Source organism: Apus apus, chromosome 7, assembly GCF_020740795.1.
Source record: "Apus apus isolate bApuApu2 chromosome 7, bApuApu2.pri.cur, whole genome shotgun sequence".
Taxonomy (NCBI): Eukaryota; Metazoa; Chordata; class Aves; order Apodiformes; family Apodidae; genus Apus; species Apus apus.
In genome coordinates this window covers 5,745,100-5,771,127 of record NC_067288.1, presented here as the reverse complement: position 1 = coordinate 5,771,127, position 26,028 = coordinate 5,745,100, and the positions used below count along the sequence as shown (strand labels likewise).

The window sequence follows — 26,028 nt, the reverse complement described above, 5'->3', positions numbered from 1 at the left end:
GCTGTGAGAACACATGAATTTTTATCATTTCTAAAAAGCCAGTGGTAAAATGATACCTTCCTAAACTTAAGAGTTGATCACCATCTCTTTTCAACATCTTTCCCATACTAGAAAGAGTAAAAAGCATGAACAGAATTAGCTATAGTTTCCCTTCCTAGGTTAGGAATCGAATAAACTTTCTTCAAATCCAGTGAAAACAAATCAGGAATAGAACAGGGATGAGCATCCAAGCACCCCAACTTCCAATCATGCCCTTACTGACAGGCACGAGGGCTTCTGCTAAGTGTCAAACTGTGTCATAGTCACAGCTTCAAGGGAAATGCAGGTCACAGCTGCTCGCTCATGGAGCAGCACAGCCAGCAGGAAAAGGTGAGATTTAAGAAGACATGCAACTGGTTGAAGATGAAAAGTAATCCCTTCCTCAGCCCCTGCTGCAGCACAGCCCCTTACCTCTCAGCAATAGCTCTGGCCAGGAGAGCCTTCTTGCGTTTATTCTTCTCTTCTATCAGCCGCTGCTCCTGCTGGAGGATTTCCCAGCGTGACTTTTCCTGCCTGCTCAGTGACAAGAAGATCAAAATTAACAGAAAGTTCATTTCTCTCCCTCTTCCCCAAATGACACAAATATTCACCATGCTGCTTCCTGGAGCAAATTCTAAAAACGTCAAAGGAACAATAAAAAAGGTTGCTGTTCTGAGGAAAGGATCATCTGCAAGAAGTCATTCAGACCAGTAAAACATTTCCAGGTTAAATCTGCTGATCAGAACAAAAACCTTGATAAGCAAGTAAAGCCACTGGTTAATGCAACTTTGCTGGAAGGAGCATACTGCACTTCTTAAAATATGGGTGGAATTCTTCATTTAAAGGATGTATTTGCCCACTAGGTAGAAGCAGTTTCAGGTTTCCTAGTGGCTGCTAAAAGTCACCATCTATTCAGTCTGCCAACACAGCCTCTTTTTTTGGAAAGCTGTTTTTTTCTTCATAAAACAGATCATTTCACAGGTCTGCTTTACAGTAGGGTCCCCAAATAATTAAACTGATACAAATGAAAGGCTGGTAAAAGTTACAATGAAAAACCTGTAAAAAGGAAGAAGGAGAATTCACTTTTGCCAACAGGGAAAGAGCTTTATGGATTCCATTTCCTAGGCTATACCTACTAAGAGATACAACCAGACCCAGAGGATGGAAGGCAAGGTCTCAGGTGAAAGGGGACAACTTGTGTCAATACAACTGAGCAGGATTAAGGAAAAAAAAAACAAAACCTGCTTTGCTGCTTTTCTACCCTGTTGTGTTCCTCATGCCTTCTCTCAGTAAGTCTCAGCTTGAAAATAGCTTAGCTTAAAAATACCCAATTATACTCAGCCATGTTAATATTAACAACCATTCCTGCACAAGAATATCTCTTCAGACTTCTCCTCATCAGTCTGTTCCTAAAACCTCATACAGAAAAATACTTTCAATAAGATTTAAATGCAAGTGCACAGGGTGAGATGAATTTGGCAGATTCAGGAGGTGGTTGTTGCAGCTAAATGTGGTGCCTGGGTGCTTGATGATGTACAGTCCCATTACCACAGGAAACTATCTGCATGGATTACACTATGGAATTTGGTCTTGAATCAGGTTTAACCCAAGTAGAGATGAAAAACAGAGGTTTAACGCAGAGGAAGCAAACATGATCTCTCAGACTTTCCTGTTAGATAGAGGGAAGTTCACTTTACTGAACAATGGAAGAATGAGTCAATGCAGAATACAACCCATCCCCTGATTTTACCAACTTACTAACAATGCCACTTTCTTTTTCTCCACACAGGAGCTGGGCTTTGGGGGGCAGGTCTGCGCTCGGTTGCTGCCATCACGGGGATCTGCTGGGGTCGGTTCCTCCTGCTGCTCTTGGTTCTCACTTGGCCTTTCATCTCCTACTGGAGGAGCACGAGGTGATGGCACAGGCTGCTGAGGATGACCAGACTTGTGTTTTGGTACAGAAAGCAACTGCTCAGGAGGAACAGAGGCTGCTCCACCCTGCAACCCCAGCTTCTGGCATTGCTGCTGGAAGGCTTTTTCTCTTGGCGTTTGCTTCCGGCTCTTGTTTGCAGTCTGGGGATGATGCTGCTGCTCCAAGGGGTCATATAAATCTATCAATGGGTGAGAGGGAAAAACAGGATTAAAATAAAACCTTAAGATCAAAGCCAGGCTCTGTGAATTAGCTTTTCTGGGCAAGAAAACAAACTGGAGCAGAACCAACCTAAGGAAAAGACATGCCAGGGTGTCAAGGGAAGGCAACTTGGGGGAAAACCCCAGAACCTGGAAATGTTTTGTTAGCCTAAGAATCAGGAGTGGTAGACCATCTGAGCACCCAAAACATGGAGAGGGAGGACTAAGGGGCCTGGACCGCAGAAGGAACCTAAAGCCAAGTGAGGCAGCTCTTAAGGGAATCACAGAAAGATGGATGAAGGGCTAGGGAAGGGTCCTGGGCAGTCTGATGGGCAAACTGGGGGATTATAAAGTGAAGAGCAGAGGAAGAACAAGAGGACAGGTGGGCAAAAAGGAGACTGGCAACACGAGCGGGCTAGTGGACAGACAGATGTGGTGCAGGACAAGGGGCTGGAGAGTTTGGAAATGTGAGAGAGGTTGAGGGTGGAGAGGCCTGGATGGGAGGTTGAGAGGAGCACGGAGCGATCGAGCCAGGGCGGGAGGAGCCAAACGCCTGGCTGAGGGAAACCAGGAGCTGCCTGGAGAAACAGGAGTCTGACGCATGAATTGGACGGATAGACAGATGTGGATTAGGAGCCCAAAAGTGACCGATGGGGGAGGAACGTGAGGGCTAAGGCGTGGGAAGCCACGGCAAGAGGCAAGGCTGAGAAGGATGTAGAGAGGCCAGGGTAGACGGGCATGCTGAGCGGATGGAGGTGGCGGCAGGGGGGCTGAGGGACGGGCAGACTGAGGGGGTGAACGAAGGTGTCGCCAGAGGGGAGGAGGGGATGCAGGGAGGCAGGCAGAGCTGCGGGGGGTGCCGAGGGCCCGGTGGCTCCTCCGAGCCGCGCCGGGCGCCGCTGCTCTCCCGCTAACCGACCGGGGCAGGCCCTGCGGCCGACCCCTTGCCTCGGCGGCCGGCAGAGCCCGGTGCCGGTCCGTACCTGGGCGCTGGGCCCGCAGCTGCCGCAGCTCCTCTTGCGAGAAGCCGGCCCAGGCCCCGGCCATGGCGCTTCCTCCTTCCGCTGACGGGCCGCAAGGGCCCGCGGGTGCCCCGGCACCGCCGCCCGCTCCCGGCAGGCGAACGCGGCGGACAGCCCCGCCGGGGGGCCTGGCGCCGGCAGGGCGCGGGGGCGGGACGGGGAACATGGCGGCCCGAGGGGCCGGGAAGGGCCGGGAAGGAGCCGGGCCCGGGCAGCGGGTCGGGGCTACGGGGGGGCCCGGAGGCCGCCCCCAGCAGCCGCTCACTCGGCGGGGTAGCGCCCGGGGTCCGCCGGGCGGCCGTGCCCCGAGGCAGCAGGGAGAGCCGGGCTGTGGGTGGCACATCCCTGCTGGGAATGTCGTGCCCTCAGAAAAGCGGCGAGAGCTCCAGCTAATCGGGCGGGAATGAGGAGGAGGAGCTGCTCCCAGATGAAGCAGGTTTCGGGGACCCTCGCCACGACTGCCGGGTCATTTATAAGTTGTAATTAGGGAGGCAGAAGAGCAGATGAGACACCTGCTGCAGCGCAGCCAGAGCGGCGTTTGCGGGGTGCTCAGGGCGTGTCTTCGGGGTGCTGTGAGCAGGGACGCGGCCCAGAGAGGTGCTCTCCTAAGTGAGTGAGGAAATCTACACGAAAAGCTGTTACTCTGCCCCTCTTGGTGTTTCTGAAGGTCGGTTTCGACTATTAGAAGGATGCTCACGTGTGCTTCTCTAGGTATAAACTGACAGGGTCCTGCATCGTACAGTGATACAGTAGCCAGGAGAACAAAACAGCATTTTCCATCCACAGATTTTTTTCCACCCATCTACGGTTCTTGTGGCTGCTCAGCCCGTTGGGTCTTGCAGATGAGCTTACTCCTCCCCTGGGGACACGAGGGCTGAAGCCACCCAGGGGCCTGGAGGCTTAAATAATGCATCATTAGCAATAAGACGGGGACAATTTTCAGTGCCTAACCACATCGCCGTTTCCAATCTGTAAGGGATTAGTCAGGCTCTCAAGCACTGCTGTCTCCCAGAGCAAACTCACAGCTTGATGCCCGTGCACGGCTTCGCGATTTGTGGCGGCAGCGCTTCCAGCAGCTCCGCCGTGACCAACGTCTCCCAGAAATACCAGCCGCCAGGAGCAGCAGGGCTGAGCTGCCCCTCGCTGGCAGGGGTGCAGGGCTTCAGGGAACAGAATTGCCACCAGTTTTCACGCTCGGTTTAGCTTTAAGGCCTCCGTACACCAAGCGGAGGTGGTGGCAAACGAGCGGGGCTTTGTTATTTCCATCCTGGGGAAGCCTGGGGCTGAGGGGTGGCCCTTTAGTGGGATTACAGTTTCCTCAGGCAGCCCTTCAATGGGATTACAGCTCCCTCCAGCAAACCTTACTGAGCACAGAAGAGATCTGAATAAGAACCGAAATCCAGCCTTGACTCAAATGCTCTCCAACTCCAGGGAGTCCAGACAGCAGAACCAGGCATCAGCTTGAATTTGACAGTGAGCCAGCATTGGCCAGCCCCACAGCAAGGTGTAGGCACCTCATTCCCTGTTAGATGCCTGTATAGGAATGAGTAATCTAAATCTGTCCTGGTGCCTACATCACTGTAATGGGCTGTACCAAACCTACAGATCCTCACCAAATGTGCTTCATGCAGTACAAACACCAGATCTCATTCTTGACCCTTCATTTTTATTTCTCTTCCAAGTTTTAATGCTCCAAACAAAAATGAAGCACCATATTCACTTTACTGCCACATATTCCAGGCATAAAACTCCTGTGTGTTTTATAGAAAAAGTATAAAGACTTCTGAGTTGTTAACTATAATGCTATAGGCAAAGCAGCAATCCATTTTAACAGTTTCCATCAGCCCAAGATTTAATTACCAGCCTTTTGGGCTGGCTTTCTCCAGGAACAATTAAAATGCAGTGAAGTCATTTCACAGGGCATTTACCAACAGCAGATTTCAAAAAGGGAGCCTAGCTGTGTTCTCCAGCTGATTACAGCACTGAACATTTGCCACAAAGGAATGAAGTATTTTCCAAGCAACCATTCCTACAACACAGGCCAGACAAAGAGAAAATAGAAACCTCCTTTTCCATCCCCTCTTTGGAAGAGAGATGATGGCAGGCCTGGAGATCTCCATGACTGCCACATCCATTTTCTCTTGGTTTAACTGGCCTGGAGTCTCCCAGCTCCAGCAGCAGTGAGTGGCAACAGATCACAAAAAACATTTCTTCCTCTGCAGTTCCCAAATCAGTGTGGAAATGTCATCATTGGCCAGCAAATTGGACTCTCCAGGTCAGACCTCAGGGTCAGGCCTCAGATGACATTTCAACCCAGGACAGATGCAATTTGTACCAGGACATAACTTCAATTTGCATCGGTTTAGTTCACGCTGAAAACTTTTCAGGTATTTTAAGAGCCAAATAAGCTCTTCCAACAAGGGGCTCCCTGACACAGATGAATATTTTTAACCTGATTTTGCTCACCACTCTCCACACTGCTGCACTAACACACTTAGAAACATTTTCCCAGTAAGATTGAGCCCTGAAGTGAGACAGGGAAAGACACGTACAGTGAAGGAGAGTTTCCTTTCTGCTTGTGTTTCAGACCCTGTCACAAGCTCCCAAAGACTTTAACATATAATTCAAGAGGCCTGGGGAAGACCCTACAGCCAAAAATTCTTAAGTATTATTTCCCTTTCTAATGAAAACAAACAAAACCTATCAGACTATCCATGTCAATACCATCCCACCTTTTACCAGCACACAGCACAGGCTGGCTTAGGAAGAGGCACCACATCCAGTCAGGACACAGCCTTGTGTCCTGCACTTGCTACCCATCCTACAATGGGCTCCTTAGGAACTGATGCAAAAAATGCAAGTATATTCCAAGGAAGCAGTGTTTCCACTGTAAAATGAATTACTGTCATTCTGAAGTGAGAAAACAATTTAAAAATATGACATTATTCTGTCTCCCCAGCTTCCATTCTCCTTAGCTGCCTGGTATCTGGGATTAAGTCACCATTCTCAGTTCTGGGACCAAAACAACCTTCAGTTTGCAAGAATTTCTTAAGAACAAAACAAAAATCCACTTAAAGCAGGTAAAAAAACCCCACTGCATTGGAAATCTGCTTTTTAAACCATCAAAACCAATGGTTTTCAATGTCTTTTGATTTGTGGATCTTTATGCAATGTCCAGTGGAGAGGCAGACTCCTGTGTAGCACATTTAAGGCTGTGACCCTTGCTCCCTCTGAGTTTTCTTTCACAGGGACCTTGAGGGTAACTTCCTGACCCCTGGGCTAAGGCCATGGTTTGAAACCACAGCTATTTTACTTTGAAAGATCCCAGTTTTTCTTCTCAAATCCCAGTGAAAGAGGGGACACATCCTAGCAGGGTTCCCAGCAGATTTTGCTCCTCTCCTTGGGGGATGCTGCAGAGCTGCCTATGGCACCAGTGGGGCTGGACCAAAGAAGAAAGTCCCAATGCAACTGAGAGGGCATGGGATGCGGGGCTACAGAAATCAGTTTGATCTTTGTCATGGACCCCAGCAGGCTGCAAAGTCCCCAGCCAGACCTGCAGACACTGCTGCTTCCTTCCTGAGAGTCCCTAGGGCTGTCAGCAGCCAAAACTGGGGGAGGAGAGATGTTCCCACAAGCACAGGGGCTCCTCACTCTGCCAGGGCTAAACATGCTCGTCTGCACATCCCAAGCAGGGCTGGTGGCAAACAGAGCAGGGTGGGGAGAGCAGCCTGTGTTTCCAGGACACTCCTCATTACAGTGATGTGTTTGCTTTGAAACTGAGCCTCAAAGCATCTCAGCTTTTAAGGCCCCCACCCCGTGTTTTTGTGTTACAGCTTTTGAGATTTTTCCTTAAGATAAGTTCAGCATTCAGAAAATAAAATCTGAACCAAGAGAAAGCTCAGCACCCAACATGAACATTTCTTTTTTCTTTTTCCTTTTTCTTTTTAAAAAAAGCATTTTAACTGACATTTTTGGGTCTTTTTTTTTCCTCTCCTCCCTGAGACTATTTAAGACTATTTTCCATATGCACAAAAATATTCCGTAGTAATTCCTCATGTTAAAATGTTTGAACTTTAAAAAGTAACCTAGGATTAAAAGCTGGCTAAATAAAAGCACCTTAAGGAAAAAGCTGGTTAAAAAAAAATATTCATCCTGACCAGAAATATCCTGATTATAAATTTACCACTTTGGATGGCAAAACCAGAGCTAAGCAGTAAAACAAGTGGAAATGAGCAATTATTTATATATATTTTCATATAGCTAAAGAAATATTTTTGCAGCTAATGACTTAAAGATACTTTCTAAATAGTTTTAAAATACCCTTAAAAGAATACTTTTTAAAAGCATAGTTAAATACTTCATGACAGTTCTCTAATACTTTCAACTGTATTGCTTAATGTAAGTCATAATTCAAACATTCATACAGAAAAATTAGAAAGCAATCGCTTTAATTCTAACCATTTGTGTAAAAATTATAATCTAACTGTCAAAACAGCTGATAAAACTAGAGATTTGAAGAGAAATTTGCTAAATGTTTGTTATCTTTGGCACAGCATGAGTGATTAGAACCACTGCGCTAAACAAACTGAATTTTCATTAAACAAACTTATTGTTGTTAAATGCTCAAGTGAATGAAGTGCGGTTGTTTAGTCTTGATGGGAGAGAAGACATGATAAAAGTCTTTCAATATATAAAATGCAGCTGTATAGAGTCAGGGGCAACATGTTAGTGTCCATGGTGGAGAGGTGAAGAAGAAAGCAAGATGATGAGGACTGGTTTCCTAGCAGTTAGGGCAACAAAACGTGGAGAACTTCACCACCACCACAGTGTGGCCAACACCAGGTATTTTTACAATACACCTGCCCTGGGGCAGGGCAGAAGAAAAGGTCAATGCTGCCTTGGGACAAGATACGATTTTTGTTGATCTTGGGTGTGTGGATCCCCACACAGGTGCTAGAGGAGATTGGGACCCACAGACACCCCATGGGTGCAGGCTGCTGTGCAACATTTTTTGCCTTGCTTTGCTGAATCATTTTTGTTTGCCCGTTCAAGGTAATCCACATCCCATTGGGGTGTGCTGACTGAGAACTGGTCATCTCCTGACCCCTCTTCCCAGCCTTGTTCCCATGCCTGTGATGCTTCCCACAGCATTCCCACCTCTTCCCACTGCTGTCCCAGTCCCATCACCCTTCTCAGAGGCTCGCACACCTGCACCACCAGCTGTACCACTCCTGGCACCAGCCGTGTAGCTCCTGCCACCTCTGCAAAAGTCCCTCTGGGAAATCATCTTTTCATGGCAAGACAGGAGGACAGAGGGTTGCCAAACCCAAGAGCCAGCAGTGCTTGTAGTATGTATTTGCAATAGTGTTACATGATGTGAAAATAACATTATTGCCATAAAGTGCCAAACGACCCCAATGTGACAGCTGAGTCCAAGGTGTGCTAGGGCCAGTTCATGTAACTCCTTTCAGCTACACAAGCCACATGCTGGAGGATCCTGTCTCCTCACCTCTCAGTAGCTCAACTCCACTGCAACTCAGCAAGCTGGGATGAGACAACTCCCTTCTGCCAGTGCAGTGCTGGTGACCCTCAGGGGGTCTATGCACTCAGTGCCAAAGGAGGATGTGTGACAACACCCACCTATTTGTAAAATAAGCTGCACCCTCACCTTTCCTGTGTCCTTGTGGGAACATGTTGAGCATTTCTCCATGGAGTCTTGTCCACAGCACAACAGTCTCCTCCTTGTTCAGGGTCTCCTGGAGGTGCCTGTAACACAAATATTAAAGAAGAACAACCAAACATCTCCAATGGCAGAGGAACTCACTTGGAGACTGGCAAGCTACAAGCTCTTCAGGAAATACACTAGCTTGCTTCACCTCCCCATCCTGCAAAGGATTAAGCTACAAAAGACAGATGTGCAGGGTTAGGATCTCACTGTCCCCTCAGCTGCCTGATACTGCCCTGCAGCCATGGTGAGAGCCTGGGGGAGGCCCAAGTCAGCCAGGTTGCCCTCAGCACCACAAATAGGCTGAGACACCATGGCTGATTTTGTGTGCAGCATTCCAGCATCACCTTGAACAAACACTATCTGTGGTGCCCCACGTTGTGAGCACCTGCACCCAGCCAGCTCCTGAGCACTCACTGAGCTCCAAGGGATGGTCTTCTGCTCCCACCCACAGCCTTGGCCACTAGCCACGCTACAGATAACACGTGTTACAATTTGGAAGTCTTTAAGATGAAACATTGTGTCTTTCCCACAATAAAGTTCACAAAACGTGGATGCTATCTCTCTGCAGCAAGTGCAAAAAAAGATGTAAAACCCCATGTGTTTATGGATGTCCTTAGTGATGAACTATTACTTGCCAAGGCTGGATCTGGGAGGAGGTTTTGAAAGGATTGCTGAGTTGTCAAGTGCTTGGCTTTCACCGAGGCATGAGTAGGTAACTTCCTTTCATGGCTTTGAAAAGCCATCTCCAAAACCCAGTAGCTGCCTTTCACCATGTTCTTGTAGATGATGTTTTTCAGCAGTTTGGCTGGGAAGAGAGTGTTTTCTTTAGTTTTTAAATACTGTCCTGACTGCACATCCAGCTGACACCCACGAGCTTACCATGGCCACGTTACCAAGGAAGATTTCCACGTCTCTGTGTCACTGGCAGGGTCTGAGCCATTGCTATAAAGCCTACAAATAAGCAGGCTGATGGCCAGAGAGGCTGAACAGCTCTTTGGTGAGGTATCCCAGAGTGCTGGAGAAAAAGCTGTACCACATCCTGGCTGCAAACTCCAATACCACACAGATCTCCTCAGCCTGCAATAAATGGATAGGTTAATAAAGCAAGCCCTGATTGAAGTAGGGGCAACCAAAATTAGAATTTTACTAGTGCAGTAGAAGGGTGAAAACAAGGGTGATTGGTTTCTTCTAGTGCTGGAAAATTGGGGTTTTGGAGCTGAGCTGAAGAGGAAGGACTTTTAATACAATGAGAAAAACTTGTTTCCTTTTGGGTCAACCAAAAATGTTGTGCTTGACCAGTAGCAAAATGTTCTGGTTTGCTTGGAAACTGTTTAATCTTTTTTTATTTTTTAAAAAGTCAAACTAGAAACCACAGCTCTTTTCCTTTTAAATTTAGGTCCATTTAACAAAAAGAAGGCTTCGAACTAAGTGATCTACACTGAAGCAAGCTGCTTTAGCCTGAAAATGCTGAAGTGAAACATTTCAATATTTAAGGAAGGAAAGGACTTCTATTGTTTTTCCTTGTCATTGACTGACTTCAGCCCAGATTTGTGAGTTATTCTGGTTGCCTTCATTTTTGCAGGGGATTTAATTTTTTTTAAAAAAATCAACTAATTTAATACTCTCTTCCAGTTCAGTTTGAGGTACAAATGGTTGGGTTCAGCAAAGGTTCATAAAAATATGACTGAGCTGATAATTTGCACAAGCATCAGGCAAACACTTTGGCTGGGTGGTTTCTTTTTTTCTTTGCATTTTACATTTTCATTGAAATTGTACCTGAATTTCAGAGAAGCTGTGGGGTCCTCAGGACCAGACACCCCTGAAACACACATAAAGCAAAGCTGTCAAAATCTCCATGCTCTGCTGTGTAACTTGCACACTGCAAAAATTCAGATGCCATCTTCAGTCCTGCAAAATATTAAGACAGGCATTTAAGAGTTACCCAAGTGATTAAGCATGAGCAGCTTGTAATTGTTTCCAGATTCCTCTCCTAGCAGGAGAAAAGGGTCTGCAATCCCTGTCCACGTGCTCAGTGTAGCAATGCACTTTCAAACAGAGGAACTGAAAATGAGCTGAAGTTTTGAGAACTACTGGCACTACCTTCTAATCCATTATGGACTGTCCAGCTCAAAAAAGCACGATTATTCAGCATATATCAGGGTATGTCTGCATCCTCCCTGTAGCAACACCTGTGCACCAGCAACTAGGAAACCCTCTCAAGTACACATGGTCAGATTCAGTCTGCAATTTTTCATCTGGTTTGGGAGTGTTAAATGAAGATCTGCTGTTGAAATTGGCCTCATTTGGGGGAATCTGATGGTGTCTATGCTTACAAAGAGGACCTTTGTCTTCCAGGTTTTATATAAAGCCCCAAAGATTGCAGCCTTTCTGCACAAGCCACAAAACACTCCAGCAAGCATCTGGAGAGACTTGCCTCACGTCCCAGACTTTTCCCTTCATGCAAATATACCAATATATTTTTCCCACAAACTGCTTGGTTATGAAAAGAGATCTTCCTCTTGCTTAGGGCTTCAAAAACCTTAGCAACCCCAGCCCAAGTTTGAAAGCAAATTCAAGGGTTCTCCATTGCCTTTGAACACAGTGGGGATCTGCTCCAACAGGTTAGATCTCAGGGACCACGTTGCTCCCAGGATTTAAACCAGACCACATGTGAAATGACAACTACCTCTTAATTTTTTATTTTTAAAGAAGATAATTTAAGGGCTATGGGAGTTTTTTTGGTTTTTATTATTGTTTTAAAGGAGGGGACCAAGGACTGGCACTCAGTTTCTTCTGCTTTCTAGAAAGAGTCCCTACAAATCTTTCCTGAAAATATAACCACAATCTCACTTTCCCTCTCTCTCCCCTCAGAGAAGAGTTTTCCATCAGTTCAGACCATTTTTTCCCCCCACTACTTTTGTCTTAACATTGCCTCCAAGGTTACATTTATTTTCTAAGGCCCCTAGCCAGGACCAGGATACAGAGGGTGCAGCTGACTTGATCTTTCCAACATCCCTGTCACTGCTGCAAGAGACCCAAGTCTGGGAGGATCTCTGAAAATGGCCCCTGCCCTCATCCAGCCCAGGTCACCCAGTCAGGCCCATCCGTAGCAGCTGTAGCTGCTGCCCACCAGAGCACATGTTTGTAGGCAGAGTTGACTCCTGCATTTAGATTGTGCAAACCCATTTTCTCTCCCTTCCACAGTGCTGGCTATCGCATGCACATCTGGTTGTTTCTCTGAACCTCTCTGCAATTATTGCTTCATCCCTGTTCAGCTCCAGGCTAGAAATGTTCTCCCTCCCCTGGGACCTCATCTGCCTCCTCATCTCATAGCCAAATTCACCCTGCAAGGTCTCATGCCATCCCTTCCTGTGCAAAACTCTGAGAAGGGTCTTTTTCCAGTATGGAAATCTTGGCACGTTCATTGACATGATCTCAGATAAGCCCACTGCTCTGGAGAGAGGTTCACCACCCTCTGTGGAAAGTTTGCAAGGTCTGGTCTTCATCCAAATGGGATTTTTTTTTTTTTTAATTCTTAAATTTGAACAAAAATGCTTCAGTCTTTACAATGTGAGAAAGGAGTGAAAAAATACATTGCTGCCATTATAGCAGAGGGAAAAAATGTGTTCAAGGTTCTCTTTGAAGAGCCCGGGTGCTGAAACAAATGGGCTTCTCGTGTTTAGATGAGATGACAATGGATCTTCTAAGCAGAAATGGCCTTTGCTTGCCTCAGCAAGCACAGGCTTGGCAGCTGCCTGAGCCCATCTCTCCAAAGTCAGTGCAGTGGGCACCAAATCTGGCACAGACAGCATGGGGTTCAGTGGTGAAGCAGGAGAGGAGGGACCTAGCTCTGCCATTTGAGATGGGAAGAGAAACATGTGAGCCTGCACAGGAGCGCATACATACACAGGCAGCTCCTGCCTGCAGCAGCTTTTAATCACATTTACATGCTAGGGAGCTCTTCCATGGAAGCATGTGCATGCACAGCCTTGAATTTGTGTTTGACTCGGCAGAAGCAGATACATTGCACATACAGACAGAGGAAGGTTTTCAAGTGTGCACTCACCCATTCACGCGTAGCCAAAGCCAACTCAATTCCAGTTTCCTGTGCTGAGTCCTGGCCACACTGTTCCTTGGCTCCTGGTCTGCCCTGATGTGTGCTGGTGATCTTTGGCAGCTCACTGAGCAGCAGGATGGTGGCCCCATCTGCACCATGATTCAATGTTCAGATGACAGCAACGGGAATTGCCTGAAGGGAAGATCCTGAGAAAGAGATGACCAAAACCTACATCCCACAATGGCCAAAAACCCAACTAGCTCTCCCATGCACCTTCCAAGCACCGGATGTGTGGCAAAACTAAGCCTAGAGGGGCCACACAGCCCCTGTGGCATCTTTAACTATGAGTTTTCTAGGTCATCACAAACCAGCTCTGACAGTGCTAGAGAAAACAGATTTACCACAAATCCCCCCAGAGCATCGCCTGGATTCTCCCTTTTGGCTGGGCTGAGGGTTCCCATCCTCAAACAGCATCACCCATGGAAAAACACCCCCAGATCAGCCTTGTCCTTGAAAAGCCATCAGGGAAAATGCAAGGCAGGAGCTGGAGGTTAGCACAGCCCTGATGAGGTGCTGGGGGGGGGGATACCTGAACTGCTAATTTGCTAGACACCCCCAGAGCCCAGCTTGGCAGGCCCCCAGCAGCTGTCGCAGGGTGGAAGCCATTAACATTTAAAAATGCTTGCAGGAATGGGAGGGTGGAGGAGAAAAAAAATAAATGGTATTTGCGGAGGCCCATTCCTCTGCACACTTTCATGTGTGCCAAAGTTTGTTGGCATGGCTCTGAGTTTGATAGGGAACATCTGGGCTGCTGTTGCTGCCTGGATATTGGCTGAGGGCAGCGAACAAAAGGGGTTTGTGCTGGAATGCGCGGGGAGGGGCGTGCGTCGAGGCATGGCTTGAGAGGCAAAATGCAGCAATACTCTCTGGAGAAGGAAGCCTAATGTACATCCCATGTTCCTGCTTTTTTAAAAAAAAGGATAAAAGCCCTCCTCTCCTTCTCTTCTTCCCGCCCCCCAAAAGCACACCAGGGTACCGAAGACAAGCGGGGCTCAGACACAGATCCATGTCCCACCACCTCTGCGCATTCGATTATTGCCGCAGTCTGGAAAAACAATTGGGGTGGAGAGAGCAGATCAGTGGGGAGCAAGGAAGTCTGGACCCAACTGCATGGAGCAGCGCCAGCCCTTGAGAGATGCCCAGTGAGCTCTTTGCAAGCAGCCCAGCTCCCTGATGCCGCTGCAGGGATAAGTGCCCAGCAAAAACCCCCCTTTGAGTGCACCAAGAACCACCAAGAACAGCACTGCTCGAAGGTTCTTCCACTTCTGTTGGGAATTTGGGGTACGAAGTTGAAAATTAGCACCGTGTCACTGCCATCAACACAAAAAACACAGGCTGTTTGCTGCTGACACAGGGTGCCATCATACCTGACACCACAGGATGGTGTGGATGGATCAAGGAGGAATGGATTCACACTTGAGAAAGGCTGATCTGTTGGGAACTACCTGAAAATTGCAGGCCAGATGCAACCCTTGGCTCTAAGGATCACATCATACATGCTCCATCCCTAAGGAGTCACTGCTGCCTGTGGATGGACATGAGAAACCTATGATGACACCTAATGTGACATTGGTGATATTCTTCCTTTTGCAGCTCCTTCCACTGTCCCATGCTTGCAATATTTTTTACCCCATAAGTTTGCAGTGTTCACAAGTCTTTTCAAAGTTTCACTCCATGAACAAAACCTCTTCCTCAACAAGAGTGGCCCTGGTGTAATTTTCTACCTGCTGATCCCTCCTTGCTCCTCCCATTTTTTCTCAGCTCAATAACATGGACAGCAGTTCTGAGCATTTCCAATATATTTTTAAATCAATTAAGCATTTTTCTCTTTTCATTTTTTTCTGGCATGTGCAACTTGGCCTAAATTCTACCTAGCAGCCTACATCCCCTGTTGGTTCCAGTGCTCAGCAAGGACACACATTGGATCTGCTACACAGAAAAAGCCTCTATTTTGGGGCTCCTTGGAGCTGCTGGAACCACCCCAGAGAGGGTATTTGACAGGACAGCCCTCTGGGAAAGGCCCAGGGAAGAAAACCTAAAAACAAAGGGTCCAGGTCAGTGAAGACCCTTGGGTCTGACAGCCAAAGCAGATTTTTCCAGCTCTAACTTTTTTCTAGGTCTCAGCAGCATCCCTATGGCCATTGTTTTGAGCTGACTTATTCAGCACCATCCACTTAACCCTTCCTGGCACTGCTTTGGGCATTGGGCTTGCACTGGAGATGCTGGCTCCAGAGCAAGGCATGTTTGGAGATAAGCTTCCTCCAGTGATATTTGGATTTTGATTATATCAGTGTCAAGACATGGCTTCTCACCAGAGCCAAGCGAGCTCCCACCATGCCAAAGAAAGCAGCCAGGCCAGCCAGGGGTTATGAACAGCGTGTTAGGGAGGGCACTGGTCCCTCTGCACCTCCACACAGGGGCACAGCAGAGGGGAAAGCCAGCTCATGCGAGGCAGCACAGGCTGCAAACCCACCTCTAGCTGCCATGCAGATGGTCATAACTGGTAATCTCTTCCGCTGCAGCTTAGGAGAGGAGCTGCAGAAAACCCATCCGGTCTTCAGAAACTCCCTGCAGCTGCCACTGGGGAATGTGCAGCTGTATATAAGCATGGAACCAAGTTTAGCAGTCAGTGCCCCATTTCACAGAAGAGAAACGAAACATGCAACTGCCACATGTTTGCAGTCTAGATGTCCCCTTGATCCACTGCTGAAAACCAGGAGCTTAAGAGTGGCTGATTTACTTCTGCTTTATCACTCATCAGCACTGACAAAGTGCATTGCCACCTCTCAGGGACAAACCCCTCCACTTTGGTAGGTGGGTACCCCCATTCATCCCCCCACATCCTTCTCCAGGACACCTTTTCTTTTAGCTCTGCTGGAAAAACAGCCCAGCACATCAAGCGACATGAGGCTGAAAAAGCATCCCTCTCCAGCTCTACTCCCACTGGACACTGCCTCTGCATGTCTTTCCTTGCCATGTCTTTCTGTGGCTGACGACTAAGAACAAGCCCCAAGGAGGACTACAAGTGTTTTTCAAGAGCACAGAAACAATTTAAGAGCCTAAATACCACTTTCCAGTGTGGTTAAAGGCCTCATCAGGAGGCAGACATACTCATCCTAGATGCTTTTGAAGGTTGCAGTAGAGGTTCATCTCTATCTTCAATATCTTTAAGGGATGCCCTCACGCCTTTGAAGTCCTTCTTGAGGGATCCCAGTGGTGGTGGCTGGGAAGGAGGACAAGGCTTTTGCCCTGGAACAATTAAAGTCAGGAACCCACTGAAGTCTTAGAGGGGGTTCAAGTCACTCCTGCCAATGTAGTTCCATCGCATTTGGCCCATTGCTGCATCTTACCCACCATCTAACATGGGCCAACTGGGAAGCTCCCAGAACAACAGGCTTGGGAAGGAGAGGGGAGCTGGTGGGAAAATGCCCATTTAACTTTTCACAAGCCAGGGTGGTTCAAACTGTTGTTTCAACTTGACAAAAACTGACACGCACTTCCAAATTGTCCAAATATTTGGCTTCTACATTTCCTTCAGTGCCACATCCCTGGGTTTTAGTTGAAAAGGTCTTTTCTCTTCAAAATTAGGCTGCTTGTAGGAAAAGCCTATCAAAACAGGAAGCTTGAAATTATCAAAGAAAAATATTTTCATTGACCTAAAAAGATCTTACCCTTTGGTTTTTTACTTCACAAAATTTTTCACAACTGACTCTTCATCCCCAAGAGAGATGAGAAATACTGTCAGTACCTCAGAAATGCTGCCAGAAGGAAAGAGTTGTTAATTACCAACCTCTGTTTTTAACCTGCAACCAAGAGATACTAGATGATCTTTCAAGGTCCCTTCCAAGCCCTAGGATTCTGTGATTCTCATGGGTGACAATTGGATTCTCTTGAAGCTCTCACATTGGTTTCATCAAATCAGAGATAAGGACCCGCCCCAGACACTCTACAAAGCCCACCCTAGCAACTTCCAAATCAAGCATCAGGTATTACATGCTTTTGCTATCCATCTATTGAGAAAAATCATGTCATTAGCTTTTTTTCCCCCACCTATACTCACTAAAAACAGTGCTCTTTTTTTTTTCTCCTCCTCTGTTTCATAACTCAGAGGACTAGATGGATTTTGCTCAGGGTTTCCAAAAAAAATAAATAATCCCCACTGGGTAAAGGCCAGGCATGCAAAAATTTCAACCTGAAAAGTGAATGTTTTCAAAAGTTATTAGCTTATGAAAAGAAGGGCTATAATGGAAACTGTTTTAGTGCCATAATTATAACACCACAAACAGAGCCTGCTGCAATATATAACATTATCAAGTGCCTGTCAGCATTTAATAGAAGTCTTAATTAACTGCTGGGGCAAAAATTTATTTTCAGGAAAACTTTGGGGAGCTGCGTAATTCTGGGCCTTTTTTTTTTTTAAGTTCATCTTGATTGGAGCCTTAGTAGAGTTCATAGGACAGGCTAAATACAAGACACAAGTGTGTATCTCGTTGGCATTACTTAATGATAGGATTTTCTTTTCTGTTAAACTACATAATCCAGAAACAACAATAATGTTTGTGTTGGGTTGAAGCCAGACACTTCAGAGCTGGATTTCAGCATTCCCTAAATTTGGGGTTATTTGAAGCCAGGGGCTTGATTTAGCTTGTTGGGAAGAGGGGACTCATGTAACCTGTGAGGTTGACCTGCCTCTACCACTTGCTTTCCTCCCCTCCTTCCACTACCCCAAAGATGCTCATGCTCAGTCAGAATTTGGTGGGAAATCCCCATCTCCTGGTAGTGTTTTACCATATGGCAGTGCCAGATCTCCTGGGCTGCTGATCCAGGCACAGAGGAGAGGTCTGGGGGGCCAAGCACAACAGTTACAGGATCCTTGTAGTTAATTTTTTGCTATTAGCTTTGCAGGAGACACTCAGCTTAAAACCAGCCTGACCACTGGATGTTTCCTCTCTCTTGCAAATTTGGGAAAGGGTTGCACAGGGAGGCTCCTGCTGCTGCAGCCCAGTCTCCAAACTCATCTCCAAGAGACTCTCTGGAGCCTCCAGCTCAGGCTGAAGAGGTAGGAGAGGGGTGGGGAGGGAGAGCAAGCCCAGCCCTGGGATGGGTGAGCACCCCATGGCTCAACTGCAGTCAGCAGTGGGTTTTGGGGTGCCTGGGGCATGAAGCAAGACTTGCATGATGCACATTCAGAGGAAGCTCTGCAAAGCCACTGCTTAAGTAGACAAGGAGCAGAGAGGAGACATCAGGGCAGATAAGTGATCTGCCAAGGTCAAACCTGGATCTTGCTAAGCCAGTGAGTTAAACCCAGCTCTCCCCACTCCTACACCTGATCCACCAGACCACATTTCACAAACCTTCTGGCAAGTGAAGGGCTCCTTGGCAGAGAAGGACAGGTAACATTGGGCAGGTCATGCCATGACAAACACTCCCTCAGTCCCATCTGGCAGGCCAAACTTATTTTTACCCCCTTTGTGCCCCCTCCACCCCCTGCCTGGCCCTGGCAGTGAAGCAGTCCTGTGCTGCAAGCTGGCAGGCCACATCCATTTCCCCTGATAGCACTGATAGCCCAACAGCTGCTCTCTGTCCCTTTGGAGATTAGTTTGTTTTCCTAAGGCAATTACTGCCACGTGGCCCTGCTTTCTGCCAGGATCAAGCCTGGATAGAGATAAAGCAGCGATAAGATCACAGGCTGCTCCAGACCCCTCTGCAGCCTCCCTGGCTGCGGGTTGTGCTCATTGGGACACCAGTGCTCCAGCTGCAAGTTACCTGCTCCCATTAGCATTGGGCCAGGGAGCTTTATGGCCCTAAACCCCAGAGATTTGGCTCCCTGCTTTCCATACAATGCCAAGGAATTGTTTTAGGATGCACCCATGCAGGATGGAGATGTTGCATGGGTGCAGCCACACCAGTGAACTCGCACAATGCGAGATGAAGCCACTTAGACGCAGCACCCTGCTAGCTCAGGGCTTTGGGTGAGCACAGCTGGCCAACAGCTGGCTCTGAGCTGCCCTGCCTGCACCCAGGTCAGCTGCCTCTGCCCAGTCTCCTCTCCTCCTGCTTGGGATTAGCCCAGGCTCAGCTCTGCCTGCACATCACATTATCTGGTGAATGAAGAAGCTTTACCCTGGTGCAACTGCTCTGCTGAGCACAAGCATCCCTGCAGGGCTCACCAGTACCTGCAGCACCAGCAAGGGGTTGGTTGGCTCTGGAAGCATCAACAGAGCAGTCACAGGGACAGGTCTGGTACAGCCAACCTCCATGGCATCCAGCAAAGGTCCCTCTGTCTCCCAGATCCACCTATGGGAATCCTTGTGCAGAAAACTTCTTCTGAAAGCCTCTGCCAGGGCAGACATGGTGCACGCTGGGAGAGGACACTCAGGGAGCCGTGCTGTCTTCAGAGAGACAAGCATCCTTGCCAGATGTCTCCCATAAAGCTGCAAGTACTTTATTTTAATAATAAGCCTTAATGTATTCATTAAAGGCTCCCAGTGACCTGGGATGAATTTCCCTGCTATTGTAAAGGGCTGTGGGAATCTGGAAACCACTGCATTACAGTTAATAACTTTAATTTTACAAGGCCTAAAATAGACAACTGAAAAAATACACAAACTCACTGTTTCCAATTAAGAAGGGATTTCTTCTAATTCCTCTGCCACTGGCGCTCTTGTTTAGCAAACATCAACAGATATTCAACCATAGGCAAGGGGAAAAGCAAACCAAGAGAGTCCCCTTCTGCATCTCAGCTACAAGTCTCCTTCACTGGAGACATTCAAAACCTGCCTGGACATGTTCCTGTGTGATGTGCTCTAGGTGATCCTGCATTGGCAGGGGGGTTGGACTAGAGGATCTTTCAAGGTCCCTTCCAAACCCTAAGATTCTGTGATTCTGTGAAATGCCAAGGAAAGAAGCCAGGACCCTTCCTCCTCACCTTCTTACCAGTGCATGGAAGAGCTAGAGCCTGATCAGCAACAACAAACCCATACTGGAGGAGCCAAGGACAAACTTTAGACAGGACACCAGACTGCTTTGATCCAAGGGAGATGATTTCCAACCCATCTTCTCCCTGTTCCCTCCCAGGGGTCCTAGCTAAGGTGCCAAGGAGGTTTGCTAGGAGACCTGGGATGCTGGGAAACCTCTGTGGTTGGGTGAGTGTCCTGGTAGCATCTGGAGCTAGCAAGTCTCCAATTTGAGGATCAGGAGGGATATTCCCCCCAGATCAGCTTGTCAGAGATTGCTGTGGATTTCTTTTGCTTATCTCTCTCTTCCTCTGTCAAACAAGGAATAGTTTGTTTCCCAGGGAAAAAAAGCCAGGAACCAAAACCAAAACAATTTGGCCTGATTTTTTTTTTTTAATTTCTGTGAATTTAACATTTTCCAGCCTGAATCTTTTAATTTCCAGTTTGTTTCTTCTATGCTTTCCAGTTAAAACTGGAGTGCTTCAAAAAGCAGACTGACATTTTACATGGAAGCCTTCATTTGCCACAAGCCAAGCTTGCTGGGCAGGGGAAGATGTTTCAAAGGCCAAGTTTTGACCAGCATACCAGTCTGGCCACGTGGACAACCAACACTGGCCTCCTCACGCATCTCTAGAGCAGTCTGCTGCCTCTGCCACACTCACATCAAGGTGCTGGCATCCTCCACCCACTCATGGCAGGGACACACACCCTCCCTACTATCATCCTGGTATTAATCAACACAAATTAAAGCAGCCCAGGTGAAAACAGCCCCACACCTTGAAGCAGATCTCAAAAGCTTCCTCTGAAGACTTAGCCTGACACAGAAAACATGTTGCTTAAAAACCACAGGTGATCTCAGCCCATATAGATCACCAAATGCTTTCCAGACCACCCAAAAAACAAAGCACAGGGGCCAGCAAGCAGGACACTGCACACTCCAGCCCTGAGACCCTCACTTTACCTCTGTCCTCTTGACCAAGAGCTGCCTACGAGCAGCACCTGATTCACCTCAGCCCCTGCATAGGAGCAGATTGAGTTTTCTAGCCAAACTGATAAAAAACAAATGAAAAATGGTTTTCATATGCCTGGGCTCCAAATTTCCCCATATATAAGGCAGCAATGTAAACTGGGGGATGGGGTTGTCAGAGCAGATCATCCATCAAAGCCACACCAAGAACATTGATCTAGCCCTCATCCAGGAAAGCATCTCTATTTGGGAAAGCAAGCAGGCACATCTCTACTCTCCTTTGAAGCCACTGGGAACTGAGTGCCAGGCAGTTTAAAGATACCAAAATGCCTAAAGCAACAGATAATACCTAGATACCAGCTGGTAAAACCCAGACCCTCAGAAAGAATTGCTTGTTTTTTGTTCTAGGGTTTTCAATGGGAATTAAGGGCTTGTGTAGTTTTGTGGACAGGGGCTGGAGGTACATAGATGCCTTCAAAACCCAACAATTCTAGCAGCTTTCCTGAAGATATTTAGGCACACTTGCTGTGCTTCAGGGCTTGTAAACCTTCATGTTATCATAGAAAACCACTTGGAAGGGAAAACCCAACCTCCAGCTTGGCTGTGGGGCAAGCCCTGCAACATCATTTTATTAATGCAATGGGATGTCTCCACTCTAGACATCCCCAAAACCAGGGAGGTCAGATCCCCTTGGGCCACAAAGCTCTGCTATTTCAGGACAGCCATGGACCCACACTCATCATGCATCACCCCCAGCCTCCCTCCTCTCCTGCCCCTCATCTTAACTCTGCCCTGAGCTATTTGACCAGACATGCCTAAAGACACAGAAGCCAAACCACCCTGCTCCACCTATAACACCAACAAAACCACAAGCAGCATGGAGCTTCCCCGACCCTCCAAGCACACATTTCCTATTCCTGCCTGCAGCTCTACTACTGCCTTTCTCACACCAATGCCCTCATCACAGCTGCTTGAAAAATTTCCATCTAAACAGTTTTTAGCAGGTCATTTTTCAGTGAAAGGCAACTTAAAAAAAACAAACAAACCAAAAAATACAGAAAAGCTTTTTGTGGAAATTTGCCTGACTTGTCTGAAATGTCAAAAAAACTAGTAAAGACATCAAGTTTCGGCCTTGAGCTGCAAAAATCTTGGTTTTAACCAAAAAATGCAATTTTCAAGTTTTTTAGTGAAAATGAAAAAAGCTTCCAGAGAGGATGTGATTGCTACACTCAGACTTTCAAACAAAAATGCCCACCTCAAGACACTATTAAGGAAATTAAACTGTCACTATGCAAAAGGGGAGGAACTGGTCCAGATTATAGGCTGGAGAAGGAGCAGAGCAAAGATAAATGCTTCATTCTCAGCCTGACATTAGGTTAACAGCCAGGCATTCCACAGCTCTTCTCTGGGATTTTAGATATTTATCAGTGATCTGGGTGAAAAACAAGGTGGCAATGCTTGCAGATGACACAAACCCACAGGGGCTTAGGGTCCCATCATCCTGACCACGGGCTTTCCCATCTGATGTTTGTGGGTGCCATCAGAAGGACACAGCTCCAGCCCTGCTTCTGGCTCCCAGGAGCAGTTGTGCATCGCCCAGTGGAGATGCTCAACCTGGTATTTGCTTTGGTTCCATGGTAGCATCAGGCTGTGGCTCCATCACCTTGTGGTGCTGGAAAACCTTCAGGATCACAAGCTTCTAGGCAGTGGAGAGTCCTCACCCCTCTGCAGATAGGCACCATGGGTATGGGAGCACCATGATACAACCCTGCCATGCCAAATGCAAACACCCTATGCTGAACATGGTGCCAGGTCCTATCTGGGAGGGGGGTTCTCTGCCATCCCCCAGCATAGGACCAAGGAAGCCGCATGCCGTGGCAGCTCCACTCGGAGCCACCAGCACCCAGATGGGTTACAAGTGAACATGAATTCTCCCTCCCCATCTGGAGCCCATGTACACAAGTGGCAAGATTTATATTGTGCTGAAGCATTCCACAGTTTTGAGCACAGAAATGATTGAACTCCAGATGTTAACAAGATGCAGGACCCTTTTTTATTATTAAAAACGTGATTTCTTGTTTTGCTCATGACAAAACCCATCAGATTAACTTATTAGGAGTGGATCTGCCATCAGGTTGGTGGAAGCAAGGACAGCTCTGGCTGCCCAAGAGCTTAACAGAGCACGTGGGAAGACTGATTTGGAGCAGAGCCAAGTCCAGCCACTCCTCTGCACTGAACCAAGAGGAGGACACTGGTTTCCTTGTTCCATGACCACTGGCAATGCAGGGACATTGATGAGTCCTCATACTTCATTTTCCCCATCCCTTGAAAATGGGAGTCAGAGCTGGATGGGAAAGCCCTGAGCAAACACACACTCTGCAGCCTTATCCAGACGAAATCCCCCTGCTGAAGTAGCAGTCTTTGCTAACAAGCACCAAAGCCTAGACCAGAAATGGAAAGGTATCCACTCTCCTCCAGCTCCCCTGTCTACCCCCTGGAAGGACAGGGAGAACCAGGACCCATAGCTGCTGTGCCAGGGCAACTCAGCAAGAAGCTCTCATGCCCAACTTAACCTTCAGGAAGAACCTCAAAGCATCACATACTTCACTTCCCAACAGAAAGGAATGAAAATCCCAAATACCTCTGTAAGTCCTAAATGCTCTTCTTGGCTCAGCTCTGCCGGGAACATCCCCCAGCAGTGTGTGGAGTGGCACAGCCAACATCTGTATCCCAGAGCAAGGGCTGGAGCGGGGGTCTGTCTGGAGCTGTCACATCTTCACTGCTTTATCACAGGAACTTTATCACAAGCTCATAACACACACGTCTTTGCACCATGAGATCAAACAGGTACGGGATGGCAGTGCAGCCTGCTGTCACAAGGCAGCCCCCAGCAGCTAGCGCCGCTCCATGCTGTGAAGAGAACATGTTGAAGCTACGTGACAGGGAGGACATGTATACCCTCATCCTGATGCTGTACAGCCAGACCAACTCAGGGAATGCATCGACACAAAGCCAGGCATTCCCGCTAAACCCTGGGAGGCACACCATCCTTCAGGACCTACACATTTCCACTTACCCATGGCATATGTCAGCTCTAAGGACAGTTGCATATGTCTGCTCAGAGGGAGAGACCTCATAGCAGCCTTCCAGTGCCTGAAGAAAAGCTGGGGAGGGACTTTTTACAAGGGCTCGTAGTGAGAGGACATGGGGTAATGGATCAAAACTGGAAGAGGTGAGGTTTAGGTTAGACAATAGGAGGAAATTCTTTAGTGTGAAGGTGGTGAGACACTGAAACATGTTGCCCAGGGAAGTTGTGGAAGCCCCATCCCTGGAAGCATTTAAGGCCAGGTTGGATGGAGCCCTGAGCAACCTGATCTACTGGGAGATGTTCCTGCCCATGCAAGAGGGTTGGAACTAGGTGATCTTTAAGGTCCATTCCAACTCAAACCAGTCTATGATTCTATGATTTCTGGGGAGTGCAAATGTTCTGCTTGGCCAGGTTGAGATGGGGACAAGCTGGATGGAGCGATGCAGATTCTCTGCACCCAGCACACAAGACCATCCTCCCCAGCAGGAAGAGAGGGGCTGGAGAGCAGAATAGGAGAAGCTGCCAAGTGTCAGGGTTGCTTCTGCCTTGATACTCTTTGTATTTACCCTGCAACCCCAGGGGTCTGATCTGTTGTATAAGGTTAGTACCTCAAAGCCCTCCTTGCTCCAGTGAGCCCAGCGCCAGCCAGCAGGAGCAAAGATGCCCCTGGTTTCAGTGTGGGGTTGCTGTGTACCAGGCAGGGCTGTTTCAGTCTCCCTTTCCCCCCATCACCCTGGAGAGGAGCACTTGCCCACTCAATATGCCCAAGAAAAGGCACTGTCCCATTCCTCTCCTATCCGGGGACACCAGTTTCCTCCTGACTTGGTGCAGGGGACACTGCTGCTCTTCTCCCAGCCATGCCCACTGCCAAGCCAGGCCCAGGACAGCATGCACCATGGCAGCACACACCTTAGAGCAGGATGATCATGGGTTCACAAGATAGCCCTCCCAGGACACTTGCTTCAGGATCAGGACCACCCAAAGCTGGAGCTCTCTGCCAGCATCTCAGGAGAAAACCCACTAGCCCAGCTCCAAGAGCCACCTTCCTCCACATCCAGGGCTTAGAAAAAGCTTCTGCAGATCAAAGCAGTATTTAAGCACTCAAAAGGACTCCTTAAATAGAGCTGAGAGCCTCTGCCTGACCTTGTTTTATTCCTTCTTTGCATGTTCTGGGGGGAGCTTCTTCCAACCTGAACCTCTCTTTGCCAAGCTGGGCAGATTGAGCCATGTCCTTGGTGCCCAGCAGGGATGGTGCTCCCCAGGCTTGGAGCTCAGGCACTTGCTGCTGGGTGTCCCCCAACCCTGCAGAGCCACCCTGGTGGCAGCCAGGCAATGGAGCACTTCCCCAGTAGAAGAGCTCTCTGCCCATTCCCTCAGTGCTGCTGAATGCTTGCAACCTGCCTCCATCACCATTTCCTTCACCCCTCCCTCACAGCTGCTGATTTAATGGCATATCCCCAGGCAGGGCCCTGGGAGTGCCCCACTGCCTCTTTAATTTCCCCCAAATTGAACATGAAACTTGTAATTGGTGGAAGGAAAAGCCATGCTCTCACAAACCTTGAATCCTTTCCCCTTTCCCTCCCCAGAAAGCCATTTATCACTGGGGAGGGGGGAAGTATAAGTGCAAATGTAGTCAGGCAGTGCTGCCAATGAGCACAGGCCATTAGCACCACACTCAGGGAGTAACAGCTCTGGAAAAGCCCCAGATTCACCATCTCACCTGGACACAGCCAGTGGATTTACCTGTAGAGGACAGATCCTGACAGACCCTCCATCCTCTTTGTCCCTCTTTGCCAAGGGTGAGTGGCCCTGCATGCTGGGGCTCTGCAGCATCTGGGACACACGAGCTACCAGCTCTGCTGACACAAATAATTTCTTCCCCTGTTCTTGGCACGGTGTGTTCTGCTCAAACACACTTCAAAGAAGCAGCACTGCTGTAAGAATGTCTCAAAAAATATAATATTTCCATCTGTTATTCCAATACTATATGCTGTGGGACTCT

The 26,028-nt window shown here is 48.0% G+C and overlaps 1 protein-coding gene across 22 annotated transcripts in view; it reads right to left on the bottom strand.

Moving 5' to 3' along the window:
* The window catches only part of GORAB (golgin, RAB6 interacting), a 105,466-nt gene that overhangs the window by 5,720 nt on the left and 73,718 nt on the right, over positions 1-26,028 (bottom strand). For 5 of the 22 annotated variants that reach the window (XM_051624447.1, XM_051624448.1, XM_051624446.1 and 2 more), the window contains 7 exons: positions 15,489-15,610; positions 12,965-13,161; positions 10,675-10,806; positions 9,778-9,975; positions 8,839-8,936; positions 1,781-2,129; positions 451-552 (listed from right to left, as the gene is read on the bottom strand). In XM_051624447.1, the coding sequence (XP_051480407.1) occupies positions 451-552; positions 1,781-2,129; positions 8,839-8,936; positions 9,778-9,975; positions 10,675-10,730 (803 nt within the window). In that variant the 5' untranslated portion in view covers positions 10,731-10,806; positions 12,965-13,161; positions 15,489-15,610. Of the gene's footprint in view, positions 1-450; positions 553-1,780; positions 2,130-3,131; positions 3,206-8,838; positions 9,976-10,674; positions 10,807-12,964; positions 13,162-13,983; positions 14,061-15,488; positions 15,611-23,579; positions 23,849-26,028 lie in introns of those variants that run through there. The other 17 variants (XM_051624449.1, XM_051624453.1, XM_051624460.1 and 14 more) reach the window with 13 other exon arrangements.